The sequence below is a fragment of the Populus euphratica genome, unplaced genomic scaffold, assembly GCF_000495115.2.
Source record: "Populus euphratica unplaced genomic scaffold, PopEup_1.0 scaffold950.1, whole genome shotgun sequence".
NCBI classification, from domain to species: domain Eukaryota; kingdom Viridiplantae; phylum Streptophyta; class Magnoliopsida; order Malpighiales; family Salicaceae; genus Populus; species Populus euphratica.
The window spans coordinates 16,515-44,133 of record NW_011500809.1 but is presented as its reverse complement, the minus strand read 5'-3'; the positions used below and the strand labels follow the sequence as shown (position 1 = coordinate 44,133).

At 28.7% G+C, this 27,619-nt stretch overlaps 2 protein-coding genes across 2 annotated transcripts; both read left to right on the top strand.

Moving 5' to 3' along the window:
• Positions 1 to 12,230: 12,230 nt before the first annotated feature.
• Positions 12,231 to 15,755, top strand: LOC105116448 (TMV resistance protein N-like). Its single transcript, XM_011013818.1, has 5 exons — positions 12,231 to 12,502; positions 12,814 to 13,306; positions 13,418 to 14,543; positions 14,641 to 14,916; positions 15,024 to 15,755. The coding sequence occupies exons 1-5, from the start codon at positions 12,451 to 12,453 to the stop codon at positions 15,753 to 15,755; spliced, it is 2,679 nt and encodes an 892-aa protein (XP_011012120.1). The 5' UTR covers positions 12,231 to 12,450.
• A 1,031-nt stretch (positions 15,756 to 16,786) lies between these two features.
• Positions 16,787 to 18,454, top strand: LOC105116446 (uncharacterized). The gene is made up of 3 exons (XM_011013817.1): positions 16,787 to 16,816; positions 17,111 to 17,678; positions 18,121 to 18,454. The coding sequence occupies exons 2-3, from the start codon at positions 17,162 to 17,164 to the stop codon at positions 18,144 to 18,146; spliced, it is 543 nt and encodes a 180-aa protein (XP_011012119.1). The 5' UTR covers positions 16,787 to 16,816; positions 17,111 to 17,161; the 3' UTR covers positions 18,147 to 18,454.
• The last annotated feature ends 9,165 nt before the right edge of the window (positions 18,455 to 27,619 follow it).

Here is a 27,619-nt window from a genome sequence, read left to right as displayed (position 1 = left end):
TTTCTCCATCCAGGTAAAATTTCATAGCTAACCTTCTCAAGATCTTCATATCTACTTTAGATGCCCCCAATGGATACTCTTGATATTGGATAAACCGCTTGATGTCATAAAACCATGGGTTCCCATCTATTTCTCCATTAATTGAACAACAATGAGCTGGAAAATTTTTAATCTCAATGCAGATTGGTTGTACCCTAATTCCATAGCTAAGGTTGTCAAAGCATCAGCAAACTGGTTTTTGTCTCTTCCCATGCAGGTAAAATCTATCTTATCAAAGCCCTTAGTCAATTTCGAGATATATTGTTGATATGGTATCAGTTTTACTTTTTTGGTCTACCATTCTCCATTTTTTTCTTCTAATGGCCTGTCATCCCAACTTCACTGCTTTCTTCTTCACTCCCTATCCTTATCATGCTGAAAATCAACATCCTTTTCACTTCTTGGTGAAATTCTTTGCAATCATCAATGTGATGTCCCACCTCAACATGAAACTTACAGTAATTATTTCCATTCATCGTTGGTTTAAACTTAGATAAATATTCAGATTGTACTAGCATGCCATACAGTCTTTCAATGGAAACCTTCAAAACTCTTTCCTTCTTACTCTCTACTCCTATAGCATTCACCCCTTCACTGTTTTTAGCATGATTGGGTAAAGGATTGGAATTCATATTTGGTGCATCATCAAATGTTATCCATCTAGCTTTTATTAATTATAAAAGCTTGTTTTTAAATGCATTATAGCTTTCAATGTTATACCCAGCAATGTTAGCATGATAGTCACATGTTAGATCCGGCTTATACCAATTTAGGTATGAAAGTTGTAGTGAGGCTAAGGGAACAGGGGTCACTTGCCCAATACTCAACAACTTTGAGTACATTTCTCCTAAGGGAAGTGGTAATGGTGGCAATTGTTCTTGGGTTCTTTAAAAATTCCTTCTTGGAGGATTAACAATCTAGTTACTTTGTTGGTCATTTGGTTGGTTTTGTTGGTTGGTAGGATAATATTTAGTGAAGTTTACACTTGCAACTTGTTGTGTAGGTATTTGGAAGTTATAATGATAGTAATTTTTTTTCTTACCCTTATACCCTCATTCCACGTTGTTCACCTCGGAATCCTTCTTTTTCCCAGTAAAGCATTCTCGGTAAACTCTAACATTCTCCCCATTCTTATTACTTGTTCTATCCTCTTAACGATAGTTACAGCATCATAGAAATGTTGAGCTAAACTACCTGCTAAGTGTTTAAAGTAAGGAGATTTAAAAGTGTTGAAAAATAGAGTGACAATTTCTTTTTCTAACAAAGAGAGTTGCACATGAGATGCTTTTTCACACCATCTCAAAGCGTATTCTCTTACAGTCTCTTTGCTGCCCTTCTCTATGACTAACAAGCTTGACCTGTCGGGGCTACCTCCATGTTGAATTTATACTACTCCGCAAAAGCTTTTACCAAATCTTTCCACTTTCTGATCTTTGTATTATCTAGCCTTATATACCAGCTTAGTGTCAATCCAAAAGGACTATCTTGAAAGAAATGGATAAGAAGCTTCTCATCATTCACCACTTCTATCATCTTATTGCAGTAAGATTCAAGATGAGTAACTAGGCATTCAAATTCAGTATACTTGATGAATTCGGGTACCCTAAATTCTTTGGGTACAACTATATTTGAAACTAAACACATCTTTGCAGCATGAACAGGATCATATAAGTCTGCCCCTTCGACTACCCTCAATCTTTCTTCCAGAGCGGTCAATTTATAATAATTAACATGTAATTTGATCCTATATGAGTCATTAGTTCTCAACTTTACAGTAATCGGCACTTGTGCTGGTGGAACATTGGTAGTGAACTCTTGTTCAAATGAAGAGGGATTTACCCTTAAATTTTGAGATGTGAATACAAAAAGAGCTACTAGCATAGATACAAATGGAGTTGCAATTGCTGGTTGAGCAGAGGTATCCTCCCCAGACTTAGATACTAGGGTCTACTCAAGTAGACTTATAAGTTGTGTAATATTATTTTTCATGCATTCCAACTCCCTTTTATAATGAGCCTCTAGATGTGCTCTTTCTTCTTTCTCCATTATCTTCCTTCGTAGTCGAGTGTAATGAATTTTATGGTCTTTTGAAGGACCTATAATTCAACCTGAATGAATGTAAGTAAAATGAATAAAATGCATAAATGGATGCAAAATGCCATATGGATGATGTATGCTTGTTATTTGTTTCAAGTTTTCCTTCAACTTATGATGAGGAACAAACCAGATCAAATTCTCTTAAGAAAGTTCTCACTAAGGACTCCAAACCTATAGGAAATTGAACTGATTTAGGGGAGAAATTTGATGTTATAAATCAGAATGTAATAAACATTTCTCATGATGAAAAGATGATGAAATTGTCTTTTATTAATTCACAATATTAGAATCACAACAAGTCAATCTTTCCAAAGCTTTGGATCGTTATATATTGAGATCTCGTTAATTCCATCTCTAATCAACCCAAAAAACTGATGGAATTCGTTTCTAGTTATTGGCTCACCATTTGCTATTTGTTAGGCTATGCCTTTTAATCCTAAAGCATAATTATTGGCATCATCTACTTGTACATGATAGCGCATAGCTTTAGAAGGCCAACATTTTGCTTCTCTTTCTGCATTTTCTTTTTTTAATGATAAGGTTTGTTCAATAGAAAGCAAATGGTCCACCTCTTCATCTAAATTGGCAATTACTATATCTTGATTTTAACACTATTCCTGAAGTGATTTTATAATTAAATGAAAGTAGACATCACTTTTAAAATATATTTTCAAGAGAAAGATTATCATTACTTGTATTTTTTTAATTTTCATTTAAATATTATAATATTTTAAGTTTATTTACAATTTATTCAAATGCTAGAATTATGTCCAAATTGTAAAAGGAAATAATTGGTATAATCTATATTTATTTTAAATTTATATATATATATATATATATATATATATATAAAAATGTGTCTTCATTCCTGAAAAGAGGAAGGTTATATTGTTATTTTTAAAAATGAGCATAACTTATATTTGAGAATTGATTTTCACCCCTGCATATGATGACGACATGAAAAAATGGATGTTGGAACACGTTGTTATTTTTTTATATATTTATTTTAGGTATTTTATAAAATAAAAAAATAAATACATGTATATAAAATTACCTATAGAAGTACCTAAAATTACTTGGATGTCACTGACTAGGAAAAAGACTGAAATACCCCTAGATTTCTCATAAAATTATAAATTGACCTAGTGGCGCGTGTAGTCCACACGCATCCACTGTTGGCAGGAGACAAAATTATTTGGCCAGATCTAGAGGAGAGGATTCTGATGATGGTGAACTTACTCGCCGTTTATAGATGATGAGAGAGAATCGACCGTTTGAAGCTTCGGTTGGCCAAACTTTTTGAGGCCTTATTCCAGCCCTATCCTTCATCTTCGGCGATGAATATCGCCTGAGGTTTCTCGTGAGAAGTAGGGGAATGTTTCTGTGGTATTCCGGTGTCTTTAGGTGGCCGGAGTTGGGAGATCGGTGTAGAGAGAGAGAGTCGCCGAGGAGAGAGAGGTAATGGCAACACTATTGTGTCGATGCATGTATGTAACTTCGGTGGACACGAATATGTTGGGTCGCTAGATCCATTATGAAGTGATCTGACGGCTATGCTTATGTTGATATGAAAATTGAGCAACGGTCTTGATTTCCCGATCTTTGTTGCAATATGGTGAGATACACCAACAACTTGATATATTTGTTGAGCATGGCACAACAATATCAAAAAATAAATTATTTTAAGTGCTGAAAAGAATTTATGTTTTATATTAAGCTATATTATATCCTATCAAATTCACAAGGAAAAACTAAAAAACATATGAATAGTATTACTATTCATATTTCCTCTTTCTTTCTTTTATGTGAAAAGTTTTCAATTCATTTTATATCCAGTGGCCAGGAGACAAGTATTTATGTTTAACAAAAAAATAAATTATATATTATTAATTTTTTTTATTATATATAATAATAAATATATATACAAGTAAAACTAAAAACTTAAATTAGCATTAAAAACCGCATGTTTCAACAGCTTTGTTTTCTAAAAAATTAATTTCAATAGCTGAAAAATATTTTTTAACTAATATTAACTTGATGGATCAAGTTTTGATCAAAAATAATTATTTTGACTTAAAATGACCTAAAACTCTTTTTTTGTTCTCATCGATATGATTTGACTGATATTGACTTGTTGAACTGAGTTTTAACCACAAATAACAGTTTTGATCCAAAACAACATGAAATTTATTTTTTAACCCGGTCAACATAGTTTGACTTATATTGACCATGTAAACTCGTTTTTTATGGAAAAAGGTAGTTATCCCGAGAAAAATATATTTTTGAATTTTAAATTTTTCCTTAATTTTTTTGGATTTTTATAAATAAAAATAGAAATAAAATAACATTCAAGAACATTTTGGAGAATTCAAAATTGGGTTATTACAATTATGATGAACATTCATTTTATTTTTCTATATTCTATATTCTGTTATCATTTGTTTTGCTTATTTTGAAATAAAAATTTTTGAACTTAATACACTATAATATTTAATAGTTTTATCCAAAAAAAATTTTCTATCAGTACAAAATTACTATTATGTTGATGAAAATTTTACTAAATAATTTATTGACAGAATTCATTTATCAGTATATTGTTTATCAGTAATTTTATAATTTATCACTAATTCTATCGGTAAAAAATTTTTACTAACCTAAATCACCAAAATGTTTCTTATTTATTAAAAAATATATTGAAAATGGGGTAAAATATGAGTGATAACATTTCTAATAAAAGCTAGTTATCTAGAGTTTGTCAATGAATTTTTCTATTAAAATTAGTGAAATTGTACAGCTGGGTTCAAATTAATTTATCTAGCTAGTTAAAACGTATTATATTCTAAGAGTTTGCTATTAATATATTAAAATTGTGATCAAATAGTCTTAACTTTCGTAATCTTATTACAAAAATTGATTTATAAATTTTGTAATAAAAATCATTTTTATATGATTTTAATAAAACTCGTTAACAATTATCATTAACACAAAAAAAAAAAAAGACAACCATATAGATTCACTCTAGTTTCGAGAGTGTTTATTATATTTCAAGATATTGTTACCAAGCTCTTCAAGAACATGTTCAGATAACATGTTTTTGTATTAACGTGTTTGCTCCCATGTTTATTAAAATTGCATTCAAGTAGCTTCAATTCATTACCCCGTTCGAGCACTAACATGACAAGATTTCCAAGATTATCACAAAGCTTTAAAAATGACAATGACAATATTTCCAAGAATATCAAAAAAAAAATTTAAGATAAACTAATTGTGGCATTTGCAGTAATGTTTTTTTAAATTTTTGGAATATATCAATAGAGTTGTGTCGTCACTAACTTTATCAATAATATTTTAAAAATATTATTTAAAAAAATATTGAATAGAATTAGAAAAATATAGCAATTGCATTTTCAGTAATTTTTTTCCAATTCTCTGTAATGTAATTATGATGTTGTGTTGTTGGTAACCTCATTGGTTGCCTCCAACTATAAATCCAGATCAATATCCAGATAGATCGAAGGATCATCCTTGTATATATCCTTCAACCGGTTGTTATATGTATTTTGAAAAAAAAAATATCAAATTCAAGAAAATAATAACTTAAGAAAAAAAATTCAAAACCAACATACTACAAAGTATTGACCTCAGCTATCAACAAATCGTTGCACCCTTTTTTGGTGATCCTCACTTCAAACATGTGTTTTAATAAAAAGCTTCATCAGACTTGGCTCGCATCCAAGATCTGTAGGTTGGGATAAAAGAATATTGTCAGTTAAATATATTTATAAGAAATAACTAATAAAAAATAGATGTAATAAAAACAATCTTATAATTCCCTTCACACGTGAAAGAATGGAACGGAGCCGCTGGTGTGCATGGTAACAGAATTGTAAACATGTTGGTTTTGTTATCTATATCGAATTGTGACTGTTGAGTGAAATGCGCAGATATCACATACTAAATGTATTCCTTCCATATAGCCTCTAAGACATATGACGATCTGAAATCCTTCAAAACAACCACGTCATTCTAATTTGGAAGCTCTTTTTTTTTTGCATATTTTTTTACATTTTTTTGCAATTAGTATAAAAAATATATCCATATTGGCTTTCTTTTGCAACCTATATGATACAAATTAATTATCAATAATTGAAAATCTGAATTCGAATTTATTGAGCTACAGGGTAATTTTTCCAAACCCTAATTGTAATATTATTATTAGCTCTCTCCCATTCTAATTCAAGAAAATTGTGCATTATCAACCATATTAAGCTTAATTCCAAAAATTGAGTTTAGAACTCCTTACTTGAGGGAAATATGAGTTTTACTTCACAATTGATTGAAAAATCTTGGCTCTTTTCTTCTTGCATGCAGCCGGCCACTCCCACTTTTTTCCTTACAATTTCCACACTTGTTTCTTGCCATTTGTCTTATTAAATGATGTTTTTCTCTTGCACTCTTATCTAAGACTAGTAAAATTTATTAAATCTTGGTGTTTTCTCTTCCAAATTTGATGAAAAAAATCTAAAAATCTCCCCCCTGTTAGTGTGTGCTGGTATTATGAATGAGAAGAAATAAGGTATTTATAGTTCCATTTCTTCTCAATTTCACTTTGACCCCATTTCGATTCTTTTTCACAATTTGAGTCACCTCTTTAAGTCTTTCATAATTAATTAGCCTTTTGTATTTGTATTATTTTTATATTTATTAAGATTTTAAATTTAATAAATCACCCCCCCCCCCCCCCCACGCAAGGAGGTCACAGCAAATGGTAATAGCTTTTGATTGAATTAAGTTAAGATATTAAGTTAAATGAGAGCCTCGTTAGTTTTCTAGATGAATTATAAATATGTTTGAAACTTAAACAGCAATTGGAAATAATCTTGAATTTGGTTTTAACCTAAAAAGACGGAGTCATTTGAGCTTCTGGGTAGAATTGAAAAATACCAACCACATATTTATAGATGGGAGCTGAATCACAAACTTATAAATCAAACAATTTTTTTCTCTTTAGTGATTGATTAATTAGGATTAGATGGAATGATATTTGATGGGAAATTAGATGCTTCATTAGTAGATAATGCATGCATGCATACATACTTACATATACATATACATCACAATTTAAGTATATATATATTTTTTTAAGATGATTACGAATCTTTTTTAACGTGATTTTATTAAGTGGAGAAATTACCATTTTTAGCTAGTTAAAATAAATTAATAAATGCTCAATATAAATTAAAAGAAAAATAGCAATTTCTTTTTATTTCAAACATAGCAAGTTTAATAGTAATACAAGGTTAAAATAATTTCTTTTTATATTTAGTTATGTCTTTGTCTATCATCAACCAAATAAAATAAGAAGATATTCACTTCATCTAATATATCATTAGCTAGCAAATATATACAACTCCCACGGTGTCTTCTATTTTATCTCATTCTCTTTATCCCAACTATCTTCTATTTCATCTTGTTCCCATTCCCTAAAAGATCTTCTCCATCTAAGCTTTTACCTCCATGTGTTATCCTGACCGTTCACCCATCTCACCTCCAAAACAAAGTTTATTATAAGCATATAGAGAGCTGCATGCTCTTGAGATAGTTCTAGAATCTCAAAATAATTCACAAGTAAAAATATCTAAAACAAAAATCATAATTAATCACATAAGAGAATATAAAAAATTTATTTAGTTCAACAAATTAGACAAACGTTGTGAATGAGATGATCGAAGAAATTAACAAACAAAAAATCAAATTGTTTTCGACATTTCGAATACCTCACAAGATACTATAGGATAACAAAGTTAAAGCTCTTCCCTGAAACCTTCCTTTAACCAGTACCCTCCATTGCAAAATAACTTGATCCAAGACAGTTCATGAAACACTGCTAAAGTTCCCAGAAATCATGGCGATGAAGAAATAAATGAATCACATGTTCAGTTTCTGCTGCACAGAATGAACACAGAGTTTGGCTTTAATTGATTAAATTCTTTATATATATATATATATAACTAGAGGAATGTATTAAAAAAAGCCAAATTAAGGCGGGAGCAAGGAGATACACATCTGCAAGGGCACGCAGATATAAAAAGGAACAGGGCGAAGAAGAATAGGCCAACAAACCACAAGAAAAACAGAGCAACAGCCCTAGAAAGCAGGATTGCCTCCACAGAGAAACAGAGCTGCCATCAGCCCTAAATTTAATTGATTAAATTCCTTGGTAATAGAAATCTCCTTGTATGCAGCATCCTTCCTTGTAAGCGAAGACGTTGCAGAAGTACCAGAGAAAAATGAATGGCTAAAAAGTAACTAAAAATTATTGAAGATGAAAAGATGTGTTCTTCCTTCTCAAGCGTGGCATCGGTCTTTAGCTACACTTAATTAGTTCAATTCAATAAAAGCTTAGCAGTTTGATACAAAAGCTCATGGCCAAGTAAGAGATGTTTATTTTGGATGTAATAAATATTCATATTGGAACATAATATTCATCTCTCAAATCCCTGATCCAGTTGATCATATAAATAATTGTTTTAATTAATAATTATAAGAAATAAAACGCCTTACTAGTTGATTACTTGAATAAAAACTCAAGATTGTCGAGCAAAGTAAATAAATTAATTAACCAGGGTTGCTAGAGGAGTTATTTGCCAGGATTGAATGATATAACAGTTTATAGATGTCGTTCACATATTTGTCAAGTTTCGTAGAATAGTAGTGGAATAATGTTTTTAATATTTAAAAATAAAAAAATACGGTGCAGCTGTTTTGTATAACTTGTAAAGTAAAAGCACAATCATCTAGGTAGTAGCCAAGTGGTAAAGATTTAGGATCAAGGAGTTTGTTTCCTCTGTAGTCTCAGGTTCGAATTCTTGGTTGTTTATATAATGGCCACTGAAAACTTACATGATCATTAACTTCAGGATCCGTGAAATTAATCGTAGTACACACAAACTGTCTGAACATTCACATTAATCTAAAAAAAATCACAGAGAGAAGGACGGTCCAAGACAGAACAATAATGGAGGACCTCAATAATGTTAACGTGTGGGACCCAGTTGTTGCATCCACCACGAATGTTCCAGCTCAATATTTACCAGTACTCCACGCTTGAGAAATTTCCTTGCTTTTTTCCCTCTACGTACTGTTACCTTTTACCTTTTATAATTATGATTATTGCATTGCTAATAATTTGCAAGAAAGATGATGAACTTTTTTTAGTGAATTAAGTTCAATTAGAGAAAATCCTGTGCAAATTATACAAAATCCTGCTTTAAGTTCTTGGAAGCTCGCTCTGGTATTAATTAGCAAGAATAAGAAAATTCTGTGCAAATTATATAAAATTTATTATTAATCTTCCATATGATATTTATTATAGGTCATCAATATTGAATAATTACTTATTTTTTAGCATAAATTATGTTTGAAATAAAATTGATAAAAAACATGATTACACAAAATAATATTCTTTATCTGAAAAATGGCTTGAGAAAACCCTAAACACTGCAGATAATCTTTTATAGGAATCTTTTACTAAATCATCAAAATATCATAATATATTTTCAAATACTATTACATACTACAGTCTATCTATCTATCTATCTATCTATCTATATATATATAAACAACTATTAGGTATGTAATAAAAGTCTTATATTTATTAAAAATGAAGAGGATGAAGAATGTATAAAGATAAACAAATATCTTTATTGATATGAAACCTTTTAGTTATAATTTAAAAACAAATCTATAAGGATTTAGATCTAAAATAAACAATATTATATGAATATGAAGATAAATAATATCCATATACTCCTTACAACAACTAAATAGAGAAATTATCTTTTTTATTTTCTTGTTCTTTAACTTCTATTTTCGGTTTCGGCTTCTGATTCTTTGGCTTTAGGTACAACCTAGGTAGGTAATGCTTCTATTTCTTTGTTCTTGTTCCTTTATATATATATATATACACACACACATTCTCAATTTCATAAAAAAAATTAATTAGTCCTTGAAATCTTTAAAACATAGTATTTAATCCTTATGTTATTATATTCATTTCTAATATAATTTTTTTTCATCCATTCATCTTTTTATTTATTTAATAGCTTAGTTTTTAGATAAAAGATAAATAGTTTTACTATTAAAGGCATTTTTTTTAAAATAAAATAATATTAAATTAAGCATGCTCAACATTGTTCAAATTATTAATTAATTATATTTAATTTGAGGTTTAGAAGAAACCAAAGGGAAAGACAAAATTATCTGCCCTACAACCATAGACCTAACTCCTTTCCTGACCAGTCCCTAGTAAATGGAATGATGATATTATAAATAGCTTCTTCTTTTTCCAGCCCGCCAAGCAGTTTGGTTTTCCTCGCTGGACCACTTTAGCACGAGAATCACACTATTTGAAGTATCATTAAACTTGATAAAAATGAATAACTGAAAATAATATAATTGAGATTTAAAAAAAATCATAAAAAAATAGCTTAAAAAAACAAAAAATTAAACAACCGATAATAATATAGTTAAAATGAATAAAAAAATTTAAAAAACAATTTAAAACCAATTAATCTTAAAAAAAAACACGCGATGAAAACCAATTCATGAAAAAGTAATTGGTTTCATTTTATTGTTCACAGGAACGCAAAAATGCATTCCAAGTATGAAGTGTTTCATTGTTATAAAGTTTTCCAAACTTAAAATATATACAGAGAGAGAAATAAAAAGAAAAAAAAGCAAAAGCAAACAGTCTCATTAGATTTTTTTTATTTATGTAGGGATATCCGGACTAACTTGTGTACACCACGACTAATTATTATGACTCATTAAATACTTTATAAATCCAATAAATATATAAAATATAATAAAAATAACAATCATGCATGTCAAGATTTGAACTCGTATACAGTAAAAAAAATAAACCTCTTCCACTATTATAGATTTTCATCCACTATGAGAGTGAGAATGAAAGAGAGGTAATTTCGACTATACATAGAACTCGACAGGACAGAAGACTTTAAGATAAGATAGCATATTTAAATACTCATATTAATTAAAAAAATAACGGAGGGGAATTAAAATCTTTGTTAGGAGTAACCTGTTCGACTTCATTAATGCTAACGCGTGGACCCAGTTGTTGTGGAAACTTTGCAAAGGATCTCAAGGAAAAGAAAATGATTGCATTGCTAATAATTTGCAAGAGAGAATTCTTTCACTGAATAGAAAAAATATTATTTTTAAAATAACAATAAGTAAATTTAAAAATTAATATTTTTTAAATAAAAAAACTAGAAATTCCTGATAATATTGAATAAAAAATAAAATAAAAAAGTTATTCTTTTCAAGTAGAAAACATTATAAAAGTTTAATGAAACTGAATAGAAATAAATACAATTTCCAAACTAAATAATGAAGTGTATATTTTGAAACTACATGATTTTGTTTTTTAATTATATCTTTTAAAGTTATTTATTTTTTTAAAAAAACTCGTTAGTTTGCAAGTCCACTGCATCAAATTTGCAAAATCATATGGCCCATTGATAGAAGGTGTGCTGAAGCAAAATCTGTTTTATTGATCATCGATATTGAATAATAGCTTATTTTCTAGTATAAATTATGTTTGAAATAAAATTGATAAAAGACATGATATATAATTAATGATGGGATGGTATATACCAAATGATTAAATGAGATTTTTTATTTACCTTTAAGCATATCATGATTTTAATAAGTGTACGATACATCATGTAAATTATAAAAAAATATTTCTTTTACTGATATATATATATATATAATAACAACAAATTAAATGATAGTAACAAGAAAATAGGAATTAGTTTGAATAAATGGTAGCAGTTTCTGATATCTCTAGGAAGACGTTTGAAGAATATAATATTCTAAAAAAAAAAAAGAACACAGGAAGAAATAAAATATGTTTGTAAAAAATATAAAAGATGGATGCTAGGCTTTACATAATTACATAATGCTAGGTTTTAATATATAATTACATAATGCTACGTTTTAATATATAATTATAATTCTACTATTGCTGCATTGACTGGAAATTTCAGTATTCCATATCCTATATATTTAACTCTTGTATTTAATAGCTAACTCTGCAGCTAACTTCTCTGTCCCATTGCAGCCATTTCATAGCGAACTCTTTGTTATATTTAACTTGCTCTTCGCTGCTTCTTGCTCATAACGATAACAAGAAAGCCTTACGTTCAGATAGATAATCATTGACCAGTTCATCCTATACCATTCAATTTAATTTAGAAATGCTGAAAGAAAAACGCAAGCAATCCAAAGATGAAGACAATGCTTCATCCTCGCGAAAGAGAAGAAAGGCTGAACTCGGGAAGCCTGTCAGTTTTGTCTCCACAGGTAAGGCAGATGCGTGAGTCTATACATGTAGGAACTGCTGATTCTATTAGAATATGTTATTTGATTAGTCTGATCATAGGATAGGTTGAGTCTACTACTATTTCTGCCTTTCTTTGACTCGAAATTACTGGTGTTTTCTCCTGCAAATGAATAGAAATCACATCCTTTCTCTTTCTCCTATACAAAGAATACAATTAACCTCATTTCAATATCATAGCTTTGGAATTTTATAGCTGACTCTTTGTTATATTGTTCCATTGGTAATTGATTGTGCCTTAATTTCTGCAGCTACCAAGACAGAGCCAGAGTCTTCTCGATCTAGACCAGAAGGGGCCTATGATGTCTTCTTGAGTTTTAGAGGAGACACTCGCAAGACATTTACAGATCATCTATATACCGCCTTGGTCCAAGCAGGAATCCACACTTTTCGAGATGATGGTGAACTTCCAAGAGGAGAAGAAATCTCGCATCATCTCCTCAGGGCAATTCGAGAATCAAAGATATCCATAGTTGTCTTCTCAAAAGGATATGGTTCTTCTAGATGGTGTCTCAATGAACTTGTAGAGATTCTTAAGTGCAAAAATAGGAAAACCGGTCAGATTGTTCTTCCTATATTCTATGACATTGATCCTTCAGATGTGAGAAAACAGACTGCCAGTTTTGCAGAAGCATTTGTTAAACATGAAGAGCATTTTGAAGAGAAGTTGGTGAAGGAGTGGAGAAAAGCTCTTGAGGAGGCTGGAAATGTATCTGGATGGAATCTCAATGATATGGCAAATGGGTATGCCTTTTTTCCAAATTTATGGAGTCAATATACTTTACATTTTTCAATGTGCAACAATAAAATACTTAATTGACTTGCTATCGATGACTTGCTTTGGTCTATGAGCAGGCATGAAGCAAAATTTATCAAAGAGATTATCAAGGATGTGTTGAATAAATTAGAACCCAATTACTTATATGTTCCTGAGCACCTAGTAGGTATGGACCGGCTTTCTCGCAAAATTTTTGACTTTCTAAGTACTGCAACAGATGATGTACGCATTGTGGGCATACATGGGATGCCAGGAATAGGAAAGACGACTACAGCACAAGTTGTATTTAATCAACTATGCTATGAATTCGAGGGAAGCAGTTTTCTTTCGGATGTCAATGAAAGGTCCAAACAAGTTAATGGTCTTGTTCCTTTACAAAAGCAACTTCTTCATGATATTTTAAATCAATATGTTGCAAACTTCGATTATGCTGATAGAGGAAAGGTTCTGATCAAAGAGCGACTTCGTCGCAAAAGAGTTCTCGTGGTTGCTGATGATGTAGCTCATCTGGACCAGCTAAATGCATTGATGGGAGATCGAAGTTGGTTTGGTCCCAGAAGTAGACTAATTATTACAACAAGATATTCAAGTTTACTTCGTGAAGCAGATCAAACATATCAGATTGAAGAATTGGAACCAGATGAGGCCCTTCAGCTTTTCAGCTGGCATGCTTTCAAGGACACCAAGCCAGCAGAAGATTATATTGAGCTTTCGAAGAAAGCCGTTGATTTCTGTGGAGGACTTCCTTTAGCTCTTAAGGTTATAGGAGCTCTTCTGTACAGGGAAAACAAAGATAGATGGGAAAGTAAAATTGACAACATGAGCAGAATTCCAAACCACGATATTCAAGGAAAGCTTCTAATAAGTTATCACGCACTTGATGGTGAACTACAAAGAGCATTCCTTGATATTGCATGCTTCTTTATTGGTATAGAGAAAGAATACGTCGCAAAAGTGCTAGGAGCCCGTTGCTGTTACAATCCAGAAGTTGTTTTGGAAACTCTCCGTGAAAGGTCTCTGATTCAATTTCATGTGTGTATAATTAAAGATGAAAGGCAGTTATGTGGAAGGACGGTAACCATGCATGATCTATTACGGGACATGGGAAGGGAAGTCGTCCGTGAATCGTCTCCCTTGCTTCTCGGAAAAAGGACCAGAATTTGGAATAAAGACGATGCATGGAATGTACTTGACCACCAGAAGGTAAGAGCTCAATGCATACACGAAAGCATAGTCATGCGTATTTTCTAGTCACACTTATTACAAATAATTGTATGAAAGTTGTATTGTTTTTTTTTAGGGTACGGATGTTGTAGAGGGTCTTGCACTGGATGTCAGAGCATCAGAAATTAAATCACTTAGCACAGGATCATTTGCAGAAATGAAATTCTTAAATTTACTCCAAATCAATGGAGTACATCTCACCGGATCCTTCGAACTGCTTTCTAAAGAGTTGATGTGGATTTGTTGGCATGGATGTCCTTTGAAATATTTTCCATCTGATTTTACCTTGGACAATCTAGCTGTTCTTGATATGCAGTATAGTAACCTCAAAGAACTATGGAAGGGAAAAAAGGTGCGAAACATGCTACAATCCCCAAAATTTCTCCAGTATGTAATTTATATTTACATGTTAGGACTTTCTATGATTAATTTTCTTTATTTTGTTCTCTATTATGACAGATTCTCGACAAGCTAAAAATCCTTGATCTCAGTCATTCTCAGTACCTTATTAAAACACCAGACTTGCACAGTTCAAGTCTGGAGAAACTAATTCTGGAAGGTTGCTCGAGTTTAGTTGAGGTGCATCAATCAATTGAAAATTTGACGAGCCTCGTTTTCTTGAATCTGAAGGGATGTTGGAGGCTGAAGAATCTCCCTGATGGCATTGGCAATCTAAAGTCTCAAAGCATTGGCAATCTAAAGTCTCTTGAAACTCTGAATATTTCTGGGTGTTCACAACTTGAGAAATTGCCAGAACGCATGGGTGATACGGAATCCTTAACCGACCTGCTAGCTGATGGGATTGACAATGAGCAATTTCTCTCTTCAATTGGACAATTAAAGCATGTCAGAAGGTTATCATTGCGTGGATACAGTTCGGCTCCGCCAAGTTCTTCTTTGATTTCAGCAGGTGTTTCGAATTTGAAACGTTGGCTGCCAACTTCTTTCATTGAATGGATATCAGTGAAACGTCTTGAGCTTTCTAATGGTGGTTTGTCTGATCGCGCAGCTAAGTGTGTTGATTTCAGTGTTTTGTCTGCTCTAGAAGTATTGGATCTATCAGGAAACAAATTCTCTAGCCTGCCTTTAGAAGTGAAATGGCAATGGAAGATTACTGTGGAGATGACGACTTGGAACTATACATTTCTTATGACGAATTGCACATCATTAAAGAATGTGGGGTCCATGTGATCGCAGGGAAGTCGGATTCATTTGAAGAGTCAGAAGTGGGAAAAGCTACAATGATGCTTTCACAACCGCCATATCATCTGCTTCCTCATCCCCATTGTGGTTCACTTACAGCGTCTACACCTAAGCAATGAAGTGACTATTTATTTGCGAAGCTGCAAGGACATGGCCTCGCTTTAACGTTTTATGGTAAGAATACGTATTTCATTTAGTTATTTTTATTATATTCTATTTAATTTATGAGATTAAGTATTATCTTTAATAATTTTTTTATTAAATAATTAGAGTCTGATTGGTTTTATTTTTGTTTCTTGATTTTATGATAAAATGTTTCTTATTTAATTTTAAAAAATAAATATTATCCTTAATAATTAGATCCATCGAATATCTTGTATCAATCCTAGATCTTCCCTCAAGTTTAGAGTGTTTGGTTGCATCTCATTGCAAATCATTGAAAAGAGTAAGAATACCAAGCGAGCCAAAAAAAGAACTATATATAGAACTAGATGAAAGTTATTCGTTAGAAGAGATTCAGGGCATTGAAGATCTAAGTAATAGTTTCTGGGATGTTACAGTTGAAGGATGCAGTCATTCACGATGCAGTCGTTCACGATGCAGTCGTTCACGAAGCAGTCATTCACGATGCTGTCATTCACCAACTAAATTACCGAAGAGTGTTCTTGAGGTACTATTTCTTTCAGTCTCTCTTGCACAAAAAGTAAACACACAATTAGCACATACAGCGATATTGAATAATGATTTACTTTCTAGCATAAATTATGTTTGAAATAAAATTGATAAGAAACATGAATACACAATTATTGATGGGATGGTATATAAAAATAATTAAATTGAAAATTTTTAATTATTTTTAAACATATCATGGTTTTAGGTACATCTTTAAATTATAAAAAAATATTTATTTTTCTGATATATATATATAGCAATAACAAATTAAATGATAATAACAAGAAAATAGAAATTAGTTTGAATAAATGTTACCAGTTCTATTAATTTGAACGGTACATCATTCACCGAATAAATTACAGAAGAGCGTTATTGAGGTACTATTTCTTGTAGTTTCTCTTTCGCACAAAAAGTAAACACACACAATTCGCACATGCATTGATTAATATCTAAAATCTCAGCATTCCTTGAAATCAATATGTATACAGGCAATAATCATTATTATTATTATTTTATTTAAAAAATAAATATCATCTTTAATAATATTTTTTATTTTTCTTATTTAATCTAAAAAATTAAATATTATATTTAATAATATTTTTTATTAAATATTTAAAGTCTGATTGTTTTTATTTTTTATTTCTTGATTTAATGATAATATATTTATACAGGCATCGTGCAACGGTCGTCGCCCGTATATCATTTGCCCCATTTTTGGTGAGATGCCAAATTGGATGAGCTACAGGGGAGAAGGATGCCCATTGACATTCCATATACCTCCAGTCTTCCAAGGCTTAGTTGTTTGGGTTGCCCGTCGACCAGTTGAGAAGGATGATCGTTATGGCTTCAACACTGACATTATTATTATTATAAGAAATAAAAGCAACGGACTTCAATTGTTTGAAGATAACCGAACACTAACACCTGACGGATGGATAAGATACATAAATAGAAGTGAAATGGCAATGGAAGATTACTGTGGAGATGACGACTTGGAACTATACATTTCTTATGACGAATTGCACATCATTAAAGAATGTGGGGTCCATGTGATCGCAGGGAAGTCGGATTCATTTGAAGAGTCAGAAGTGAAAAGAGATGCAGTGATGCCTTCACCACCACCATATCATCTGCTTCATCATCCCCATTGTGGTTCAATTACAGCATCTACACCTAAGCAATGGAGTGACTATTTATTTGCGAAGCTGCAAGGACATGGCCTCGCTTTAACGTTTTATGGTAAGAATACGTATTTCATTTAGTTATTTTTATTATATTCTATTTAATTTATGAGATTAAATATTATCTTTAATTATTTCATTATTATTATTCAATATAAAAAATTAAATATTATATTTAATAAAAAAAATATTAAATATTTAAGGCTTTTTGGTAAGAATACATATTTCCTTTAGTTATTTTTATTTTATTCTATTTAATTTAAGAGATTAAATTTTATCTTTAATTATTTTGTTTTTCTTATTTAGTCTAAAAAAATTAAATATTATCTTCAACAAAAATAAAAACGATGTGATATTAACCTTTTTTTATTATTATAAAGTAAGTTTATTAATTAAAAGTGAAATGGGATTTGTTTGTAATAACAAAATGAATATACAATCATGCATATTTAACTCCCTTTCCGAACTTGAAAGTTATATTGAATTTAATGGTTTTTCAGGGGAAAAAATACTTGAATTTGTGTGAGAGGACAAGATCATTTTATGGAGAAATGTTTGAAGTTACTCTAAAACAATATGGTATTTTTGTCTGATAAGTTGATATGTATTTGAAGTTCATTTTCTAAACTTGAAAGTTCCATTGGATGTTCTTTGAAATCTTTTCCATCCTATTTGAAATTGGACAGCCTAGTTGTTATTATTCATGATGTAATTTATATTTTCAAGTTATAACTTTTGATTAATATTGTTTCATTTTTTTCCTCACTTTTTTTATGTATTCTCCAAAAGATGAAAATCATTGATCTTAGTTAGAAAAAATTGGTTTTTTAGGAAGAGATAATTGGGATAGCATTTGAGTTGGTTTTTGATCGATTAATATTATAATTTAAGATAATTGATGAAAACTACATAGAAAATTTCTGAAAGCATCCTTAACTAGTCTAATAAGTAAAATCTTGTTAGTTATGGTTATAAGATCTTGCTATGCATTATTGCATGGTTTTTACTGCTTTTGACCTCTCTCATTTTTTTTTGTATATATAACTTTTGTTTTTTCTTACCGGTTTATCATTAGTTTTATGACATTAATACCAATTAATAATAAATCTTGAATTATTATTAAATATAGAAAAAACATTAACATTCTTAAAACACCAAACTTGCATGATTCAAACTTAGAGCTATGATAAAAATTTAATTTAGAAAATAATTAATTTTTTTTTGTAGTCTTTGAAAATAGTATTTAATCCTTATGTTTTTATATTCATCTATGATGTAATCTTTTACATACATTTCATCTTCTTATTATTTTAATCCTAAAATAGCTAAAAAACTTATATCATGAATACCAATTTAAAATAAACAAAATGTTTAAAAAAATCTTTTAGTATTGCATTTAAAAAAAAATAAGACAACAATATATTTGATCAACTCAAATTTCATTTCCTTACCGCACTATGACAATCATTTAAAAATAAAATTTTAAAAAATCAATCTCATAAAAAAAATACATTGTGAGAACAAATTTAAAATAAACTAAATGATTAAAAAAAATTCAATCAAACATATTTTGTAAAAAACTATTCAGAGAATAAAATATTAGAACTCAAGCAAGTTTAATAATTTTTTATTAAATTTATTTTTTATCTAAATATAAATTTAAAAAAAAAAAAGTATAAGAGAGTGGGTTTGATAACCCAGCATGCCTGAGTTGAAAAATTGTTATTGACTTACTTGCAAAGTATTGGCAAAAAAAATAAAAAAATAAAGTTTTTTAATTTCTAAAATAAATAATATTCTTGTTCTAACCAGTTTTTATTCAATTATACTTATAAAAATTACATTAAAATCAATTAAATCTCGGGACAATAACATAAATTTCTAAACTATAATATTAAACTGTTTGTAATGTTATAAATTAAATATTAGTATTTGTTTTCCAATATGATATCTCTTATTAAATCAGAGACATTCTACGCCATTTATATGCAATTTAATAACCGAATAATTAAATAATTTTGCAAAATAAATGAATTTTTATTTTAGAATAAGTAAATACTAATATCTATAACTAGAAGTAACTATAATTATAATATTTTAAAAAATCATAAAAAAACCGAGATTGGTCTCATTTAAAACTCACAGCACAATCTACTCATCTAACGGTACAACATATTATGAGAATCTGATCCGGGACATAATGCTTTATATATGAGGCTTTGCAATCTAATCCGGAACTTTCTAACATATTACGATTGTCAAAATTAATTATTATTAGCAAAAATTTATTTTATTTGTGAATCTCTCAACCGTTGGATTTGCATATGAGGATAAGAGATTGTGGGCATCTCTTTTTTTTTAAATAACTAAAATTTAAATCACTTACAAAATAAATTTTTATCATAGTTAAGAGATTGTAGGACCATCTCCCATTATGTTCCACATTAAGGATATAATCCATTGTTTCATAATGATCTTCTTTTAGTTGTTTTTTTCCAACTTAATGTTTAGCATTTTTTATTTTGTGATGAGATATCCTTAAGAAAAAGACAATTACGGTTGTCAAAATTAATTATTATTAGCAAAAACAATTAAGGAAAACACCCTTGGCAAACTAAAATAATTGAAGTAATGAGTGCATGAAGCAAGATAATTGGTGCGTGAATACAGCTTCTCTCTCCTTCTTCCTCTGCTTTTGTCATGGCATCAACTCATCAAGTACAGATACTTGAGGTCTGTCGAGTCACCCCGTCCTTGAACTCACTTAACCCAGCCACCGAGTTTTCTTTTCACTCTCCTTTTTTCATATCATGTTTTTGAAAGTCACTCCAGCTGAACATGCTTATTTCTCTACAAACTCACCAAGGCAACACCGAATTGTTTTAACTCAGTGATCCTTCCAAGTAGGCCCAGGCTACATTAATTTAATTAAAAATAAATCGGATTCAGTTTAGGTATCAACAACATTGCTACTCCATATCAGCATGATCACTTCATATTTATAAGAATTTTCCAATCTAATAAAGTGGCCAAAATTTGTTTAGATTTCGAAAAGTCTCTTTTGTGTTATTGTGGCCTCTTGCCCTCTCCTCCTCTTCCTTATGTGTTTGAAGGTCCTCTTTTATCGTAGAATGTCAATCATTTTATAAACGAAAACAATCACCAATTTCATGGAAACCGAATCCTTGAAAATAATAATGGAGTTGAAGCAAAATCTATGTTTGATTTTTTTCTTTTTTGTGGAAACTTTGCAAAGGATTTGCACTCTTCAGGAAGAAAAATGAATTTTGGTAGTATTTGTGTGTATTATATAATTGTGTTAATTTAAGGATTATTTTTTAGTTGTATTAGTTTAGAAAATTTTTGTTTTTCACTGAAAAATCTCAACTCTAATTACCTGTAAAGTGCTAACTAATGACGTTTCATTTGTGCTCTACTTTTTAATTAAAAATATGTTTTTTTTAATATTTATTTTATTACATTTAAATTATAAAAAAACATAAACAAATTAATTCAATATTTTTTAAAAAAACACTTTAACAAACATTTTAAACCATAAAAACAAACATTACTACGAATTATATATTTGTATAAAGGACATTGTGGTGGACACCACCAAAGACGACAAAAATCCTAGTTCATGAGATAAATGCTGATGCTTCCTTTGATGTTAACCGTGTTAGGTTAAAGATAATTATTGCATTGCTAATAATTTGCAAGAGAGAATTCTTTCTCTGAATAGAAAAACTATTATTTTAAAAATAAAAACAAGTAAATAGAAAAATTATTATTTTTTAAATATAAAAACTAGAAAACCTGATAATATTGAATAAAAAATAAAATAAAAATTATTCTTTTCAAGTAGAAAAAAATATAACAATTTAATAATATTGAATAGAAATAAATAAAATTTATAAACTAAATAAAAAATAACAAGTAAAAATATTTATTAACCTAAAAAATATTTATATTAAAATCTTAATTTGTCATATGAACCAAGTCTACATCCAAAAACCAGCAAAAAAAAAAAACCAATGTAACAAAAAAAATTCCTTACCATTAAACATAGCATAACATATTTAAATGGATGCACTGTATATCATTTGAATTTATTAAAAGGCACATGTAATGTAAAGTATGAACCACTCACCATTAGCTAGATTTTTCAATTGGATTTTTAATTATTTAAATAAAAAAGAAAATTTATTTTATTATGAAAAAAAGAATTAGGTCGATTAAATGGTACCAGATTCTATTTTGATATATCTAGTGAAAGAATAAAATAAATTAAAATATTCTAAATAAAAAAGAAAACATAGAAAAAAATAAAAAAAATATTCTTAATAAATATAAAAGATGAGTGAAATTAGAAAACAAGAAAGAGATATAGAATCTCTTTCTAAGATGTCTGAAAACTTAATTACAATTACATTATAATTTTTCCTTAAAATTATTCAAAATATAGTGTTAGAATTACATAATACTAGATTTTAATATATAATTTTTTATATTGTACAACTCTTTTAAATGAATTGTTAATGCAGGGACTGTTGTGGGTCCCTGACTTTTTTTGATTTCCGAATAAAGGTTGACTCAAAATTTCCAGTAATTTACAAAGAAAATTTCATGGTGTTTTGTACTATACATAATTTTTTACAAAGTATTTGCAAGAAAGTTAGAGAATTAGAGTTTTTCAATATTTAAGATTATAATTTTAAATTGTAAGAAAAAAATCAATTATTTTTAAAATTGTTTTCAAAAATAAAACATTAACTATTTATATAAAAGCTAAATGAATATATTAAAATAAATAAATAAATGACTAGTAAAATCAAGAAAATAATTCAAAAATAACAAGAAAATAGAGATATTTCCTTGAATATGAATATGATTTGAGTATTTTTCTATCTTGATTCACCTATTTGCTAAACATAAATAGCATAAACAAACTTTATTCTAGTAGTATATTTTATATTTTTTAAATGATTTTTAGATGTTATTTGGGTTGTGATGCAACTCACTTTTCATTAAAGTTTTTATGTTTTTTTTATTTTTTTAATATATTAATATCAAAAATAATTTTTTTAAAAAATATATATTATTTTAATATATTTCTAAATAAAAATGGCTTTAATAAAAAAAAACACCACCATACTATGTAACATCGTTTTAACTATTTTACTTGAAAATTTCGATTATTTCCTAAGCTCCTATGTTCATTTTCTTTTTTATTACCCTTTCATGCACGAAACTTTATGCCACTTCATGGTATCCTTGTTTTCAACGTTTTACGCTGCTTTATATATTTGAAAGTTTTTTTTAAATATTTAAAATAATATTTTTTTAAATAATTTTGATATTAGTATATTAGAATAATAAAAAAATAATTTAATAATTTAAAAAAATAAAAAAAATATTAAGTATTTTTTAAATATATTAAAATAATATTTTTTAAAATATAATTTTGATATTAATATATTAGAATAATAATAAAATAATCCAAAACAATAAAAAATATTGAAATTTTATAAAAATATGATTTGACTGAATTGCAAAACACACGCATGTTCCCTCAGCAGCCACCACAAAATTACCATTCTAAATTCCAGCTCAATAATTTATTCTTTAGCAATTATTGCTTGCTCTTTGACAATTATTGCATTGCTAATAATTTGCAAGAAACTTTCTCACTTTCCTTCTATTTTCATTTTATCATTGAAATTTTAAGTCACATACCACGAAATTACCGATACTTAAATTTTAATGTGTAATTGTGTAGATTTCAATTAAAAATGTTTTAATTTGAGAAAATTTGTAAAAAAATGGTATAAATTATATTTTAGAATTTATTTTAATAATTTAAATTTTTAAATGAATAGTTTTCTAATAAATAAAGATATTGTTACGATAAAATGCATTTTTAAAATGAAATTATATTAAATTAAGCATGTTCGAGATTGTTTAAATTATTGATTAATTATAATTCACTTTATGTCTTTGGAGGAAACAAAAGAAAATAATTATTTATAATTATAATTAAATTTTAAAAAATTAAAATTTTTTATTCTTTACTTCAAATTAATATTTTTTTAATATTTTTAGATCATTTTAATATATTGATCTTTAAAAATAATTTTAAAAAATAATTTTTCTTAAACAAGTTTAGCCTGCGGATCTTCCCGCTGATCCCATCTCATTGTTGTATGCATCCAAGCTAAGCCAATTCAAGAAAGAAGATTTGAAGAATACCAGTAGCAGCAGGAGTAATACATTAACATAACAGCATTATGGCAGAAGGAGGGACGACCTTCGAGCAAGGGTGGAGGCATGTTAAAGGTTTGGGTAGGCTATAGTTGAGGTCAAGACTGTATCCATATTTTTGAATTAATTTTATATAAAAAAATTTGTAATTCTTAATTGAGTTATAAAAAAAATTTAAAATTTTTGTGGAACCTTTTAATATAATTTTTTAGCTTGGGTTAAAATTTCAAAATATTTTGAGAAATTCAGAAATTTAATGAAAAATCATAATTTAACTAGTTTTATATTATTAAATGTAATTTTTAATCCGACCATCAGATTGAGCTGAAATTTTATGAGGGATCTTAAAATATATATAATTAAAATTTTATAATAAACGGAGCTTGGTAATGCTAATAAAAAAACTGTTAAATAAAAGCAAATCGAGTCATTAAGAGTAAGATGATTATTTCCTATTAAAAAAACAAATTAATCTTCCTTTATTTTATATGTTACCGACAAGATAGAAGTACAGTAGAAAAAAAAACAAAATAGAAAAGGCAAGAGAGAAAGAGATAAAAGTAAGGAAAAAACATAAAAAGAAATTCCAAGGAAAAAAATAAAAAAAATAAAAAAATAACCTTGTACACTTACAAAGTCCAACTTATAAAACACTAATTTAAGAAAAAATCAAGTAAAGAAAGGAGGAATTGAGAGAGAAAAAAAAATTTAATTATTTTATTTTTCAGTTGACAAAATATTATTATTTTATCTCGATTGAGGAGTTGTTATAATATCAATTAAGATTTAATTATAAATAAATTATATTTCATAAAATATTGAAGAATATTAAGTTTATTTTTATTTTTATTTTAATTTTATTTATGTACTTTTAATTTTATTTTTTAATAATTTAGATAATATATTTGAATTAAATTTTTTTTTTGTTAGTTTTAAAAATTTATATACATGAATTAATAATTAATCTTAAAAGAATTATATATTTATTTAATAGCTAAAGAAAAATTAGTCACTCCGTCCTCCGTCCTTGCATTAGAGTACACTCGCACATGCGTTGTGGCGGCGGGGTGCTCTGTTATTGTCCTCATTTCTCTTATTGTTGAAAGATCCTTGGAAAAGACATTCCAAGTGTGCAGTGTTTCTTGTTACCTTTTTTTATATATATTAATATGGATGTCCGGATTAGCTTACGTGCACCACGACTAATCCTACGGGCTCTGAAGTTAACGACCATGTAAGCTTCCAATGACCATCATATGAGCAATCAAGGACTCGAATCTAAAACCACAAAGGGAGCAAACCTCTTGATCTCAAATTCTTAACATTTGACCATCACCTATAAAAAAGCAAGCACTAATGCAGCTTCTCCACAAACTACACCCAATTTCGCCACTATATAAATATTATGGAAAACAAGATAAAAAGAAATCTTTCGGTACATAATATAAATATATTATGGCTATGAAATTAGGTTTGTGGTAATTTACATCATTTGATCTTGACAGTGTCAGATTACACAATTGCGACCACCACGAAATTACCACTCCAACTTCCTCGTTCTTTCTCTGTGTATTATTAGAAAAACTGTCATTGACTGATTTAATTGGAAATTATTTGCGAGAAAGCTAAAAAGAATTAGAGTTTTTTTAATCTATAAAATTATAATTTTAAATTAAAAAAAATCAATTATTCTTAAAATTATATTAAAAAATAGAACATCAACTATTTATATAATAGCTAAATAAATCTATTAAAACAAATTGAAAATAACTAGTAAAATCAAGCAAATAATCCAAAAATAACAAGAAAATAAGTATATTTCCTAGGTTTGATTTTAGTATATTTTTTATCTTGATTGACTGACTTGCTAAGTCTTCACTAAGCATAAATGAACTTTACTCTAAGAATCTATTTGATGTTCATTTATTAATTTAATCAACAATAATTTCTCATCTTCAATAAAAATTTCTTGCCAGGAGTTGGAGATAATTCAATGAAATTCCCCAAATTTTGAATCCCCCTCCTGTTCTGCGCTGGTATCATTGGACTTCATTGCACTATTTTGTGCATGGATACTTTGGAAAACAAAGGCTCCTAGCTGAAACCAAAGAACACTCTCTGGCACATTCCATTCACTACCAGTAAACAGACAGATAGAAATGAAAATGTTGATGGAAAATATTTTATTAATAATTTCATATAAAAATAACAATAAAAAATTTCAGATCTCTTAAAATTCTGACCACAATAGCAACAAAATAGAAAAAAATAAAACGGACAGATTGCTTTTGATGCATACTGTTTCATTCTTTTTCTCACTTCTTCGACGTATTTTCAAGAAGATGGAAATTCTTGATCTTAGTTAGAAACAAATTGGTTTTTCAAGAAGAGATTATTAGTTGGGATATTGCATTTGAGTTGGTTCTTCACCATTTAGTGTTATAATTTAAGATAATTGATGAAAACTATTGATATACAGGAAAGTTGAGAAAGCATCTTTAATTGATTTGATAAGGAAAGTCTTGTTTGTTTTGGCTATAAGATTTTTCTATGTATTATTGCATGCTTTTTACTGTTTTTTGGCCTTTCATTCGAAGGATATAAAAATAATAAGAGCATCTTTTATTCATTATCGATGCTTGATTTTAGCACGATAAAATCCAAAGGATTGATGGTCTGGTGTTTGTGGTACTGGTAAATGTAAGAACGGACTGAGAGATGAAATAGATTAAAATAATAAGAACATCTTTTTACCGCCCACGAAACCCCTTTATCCTGTTGTTAGTTTTTTTAATGAAACGTATCAAGTGTTTGATAAAATTCCTTAACTGGAGAAGAAAAAAAAAAACCTTATTTACACTTTACAGTGCTTTAGAATAAGTTTGGTTTTTAAAATATTTTTAAAAAAAATGCATCTAATTAATTTTTTGATGATTTAAAAATAATAAAAAATTATTTTAGAATAAAAATATATTTTTTAAATACTTTTACACCGCAAAAACAACTGCTTTTCAAGTCTTCCTACCCATCGTTAAATCAAACCTAAAAAACCTAACCATTACAGTTTCTCTCTCCATCGTCTTCCTCTGCTTTTGTCATGGCATCAACTCATTGAGTACAGGTAAAGATACTTGAGGTCTGTCAAGTCACCCCGTCCTTGAACTCACTTGACCCAGCGTTTGGCCATCTCTTTATCTTTGCAATTTAAGTTCTTCAAGTCATCATTCAATCCTTTCATTTATGTGATAGGCCTGCATTAAAAATAGACATTTACCACAAATTATAGGTATCTTATATTATTAGATATATTATTATAAAACATATTTTAGTTAAGGAGTTATTGATACTTGCAGTGTAAAATGATGATATAAAACCATGATAAAAATGCACTTTTAAGTACTAACAACACGCTTCTAATTTTTTTTTTTTTAATAATTATACGCCATCAGCAACTACCTCGAAATTAGCACTCCAAATTCCAGCTCAATATCGATCAACACGTGGCTAAAGAATTTGCTGGCTGCTCAATATTTACCAATATGCGTTTGAGAAATTTCCTTGCATGTGTTACATTTTTGTCTTTTATAATTATAATTATTGCATTGCTAATAATTTGCAAGAAATAATATTCTTTCTCTGAAAAAGGCTTGAAGCATTATAGATAATCTCTTTATTAAATCATCAAAATATCAAAGTCTATTTCCAAATAAATACTATTACAACAGTTTTTTATATAAA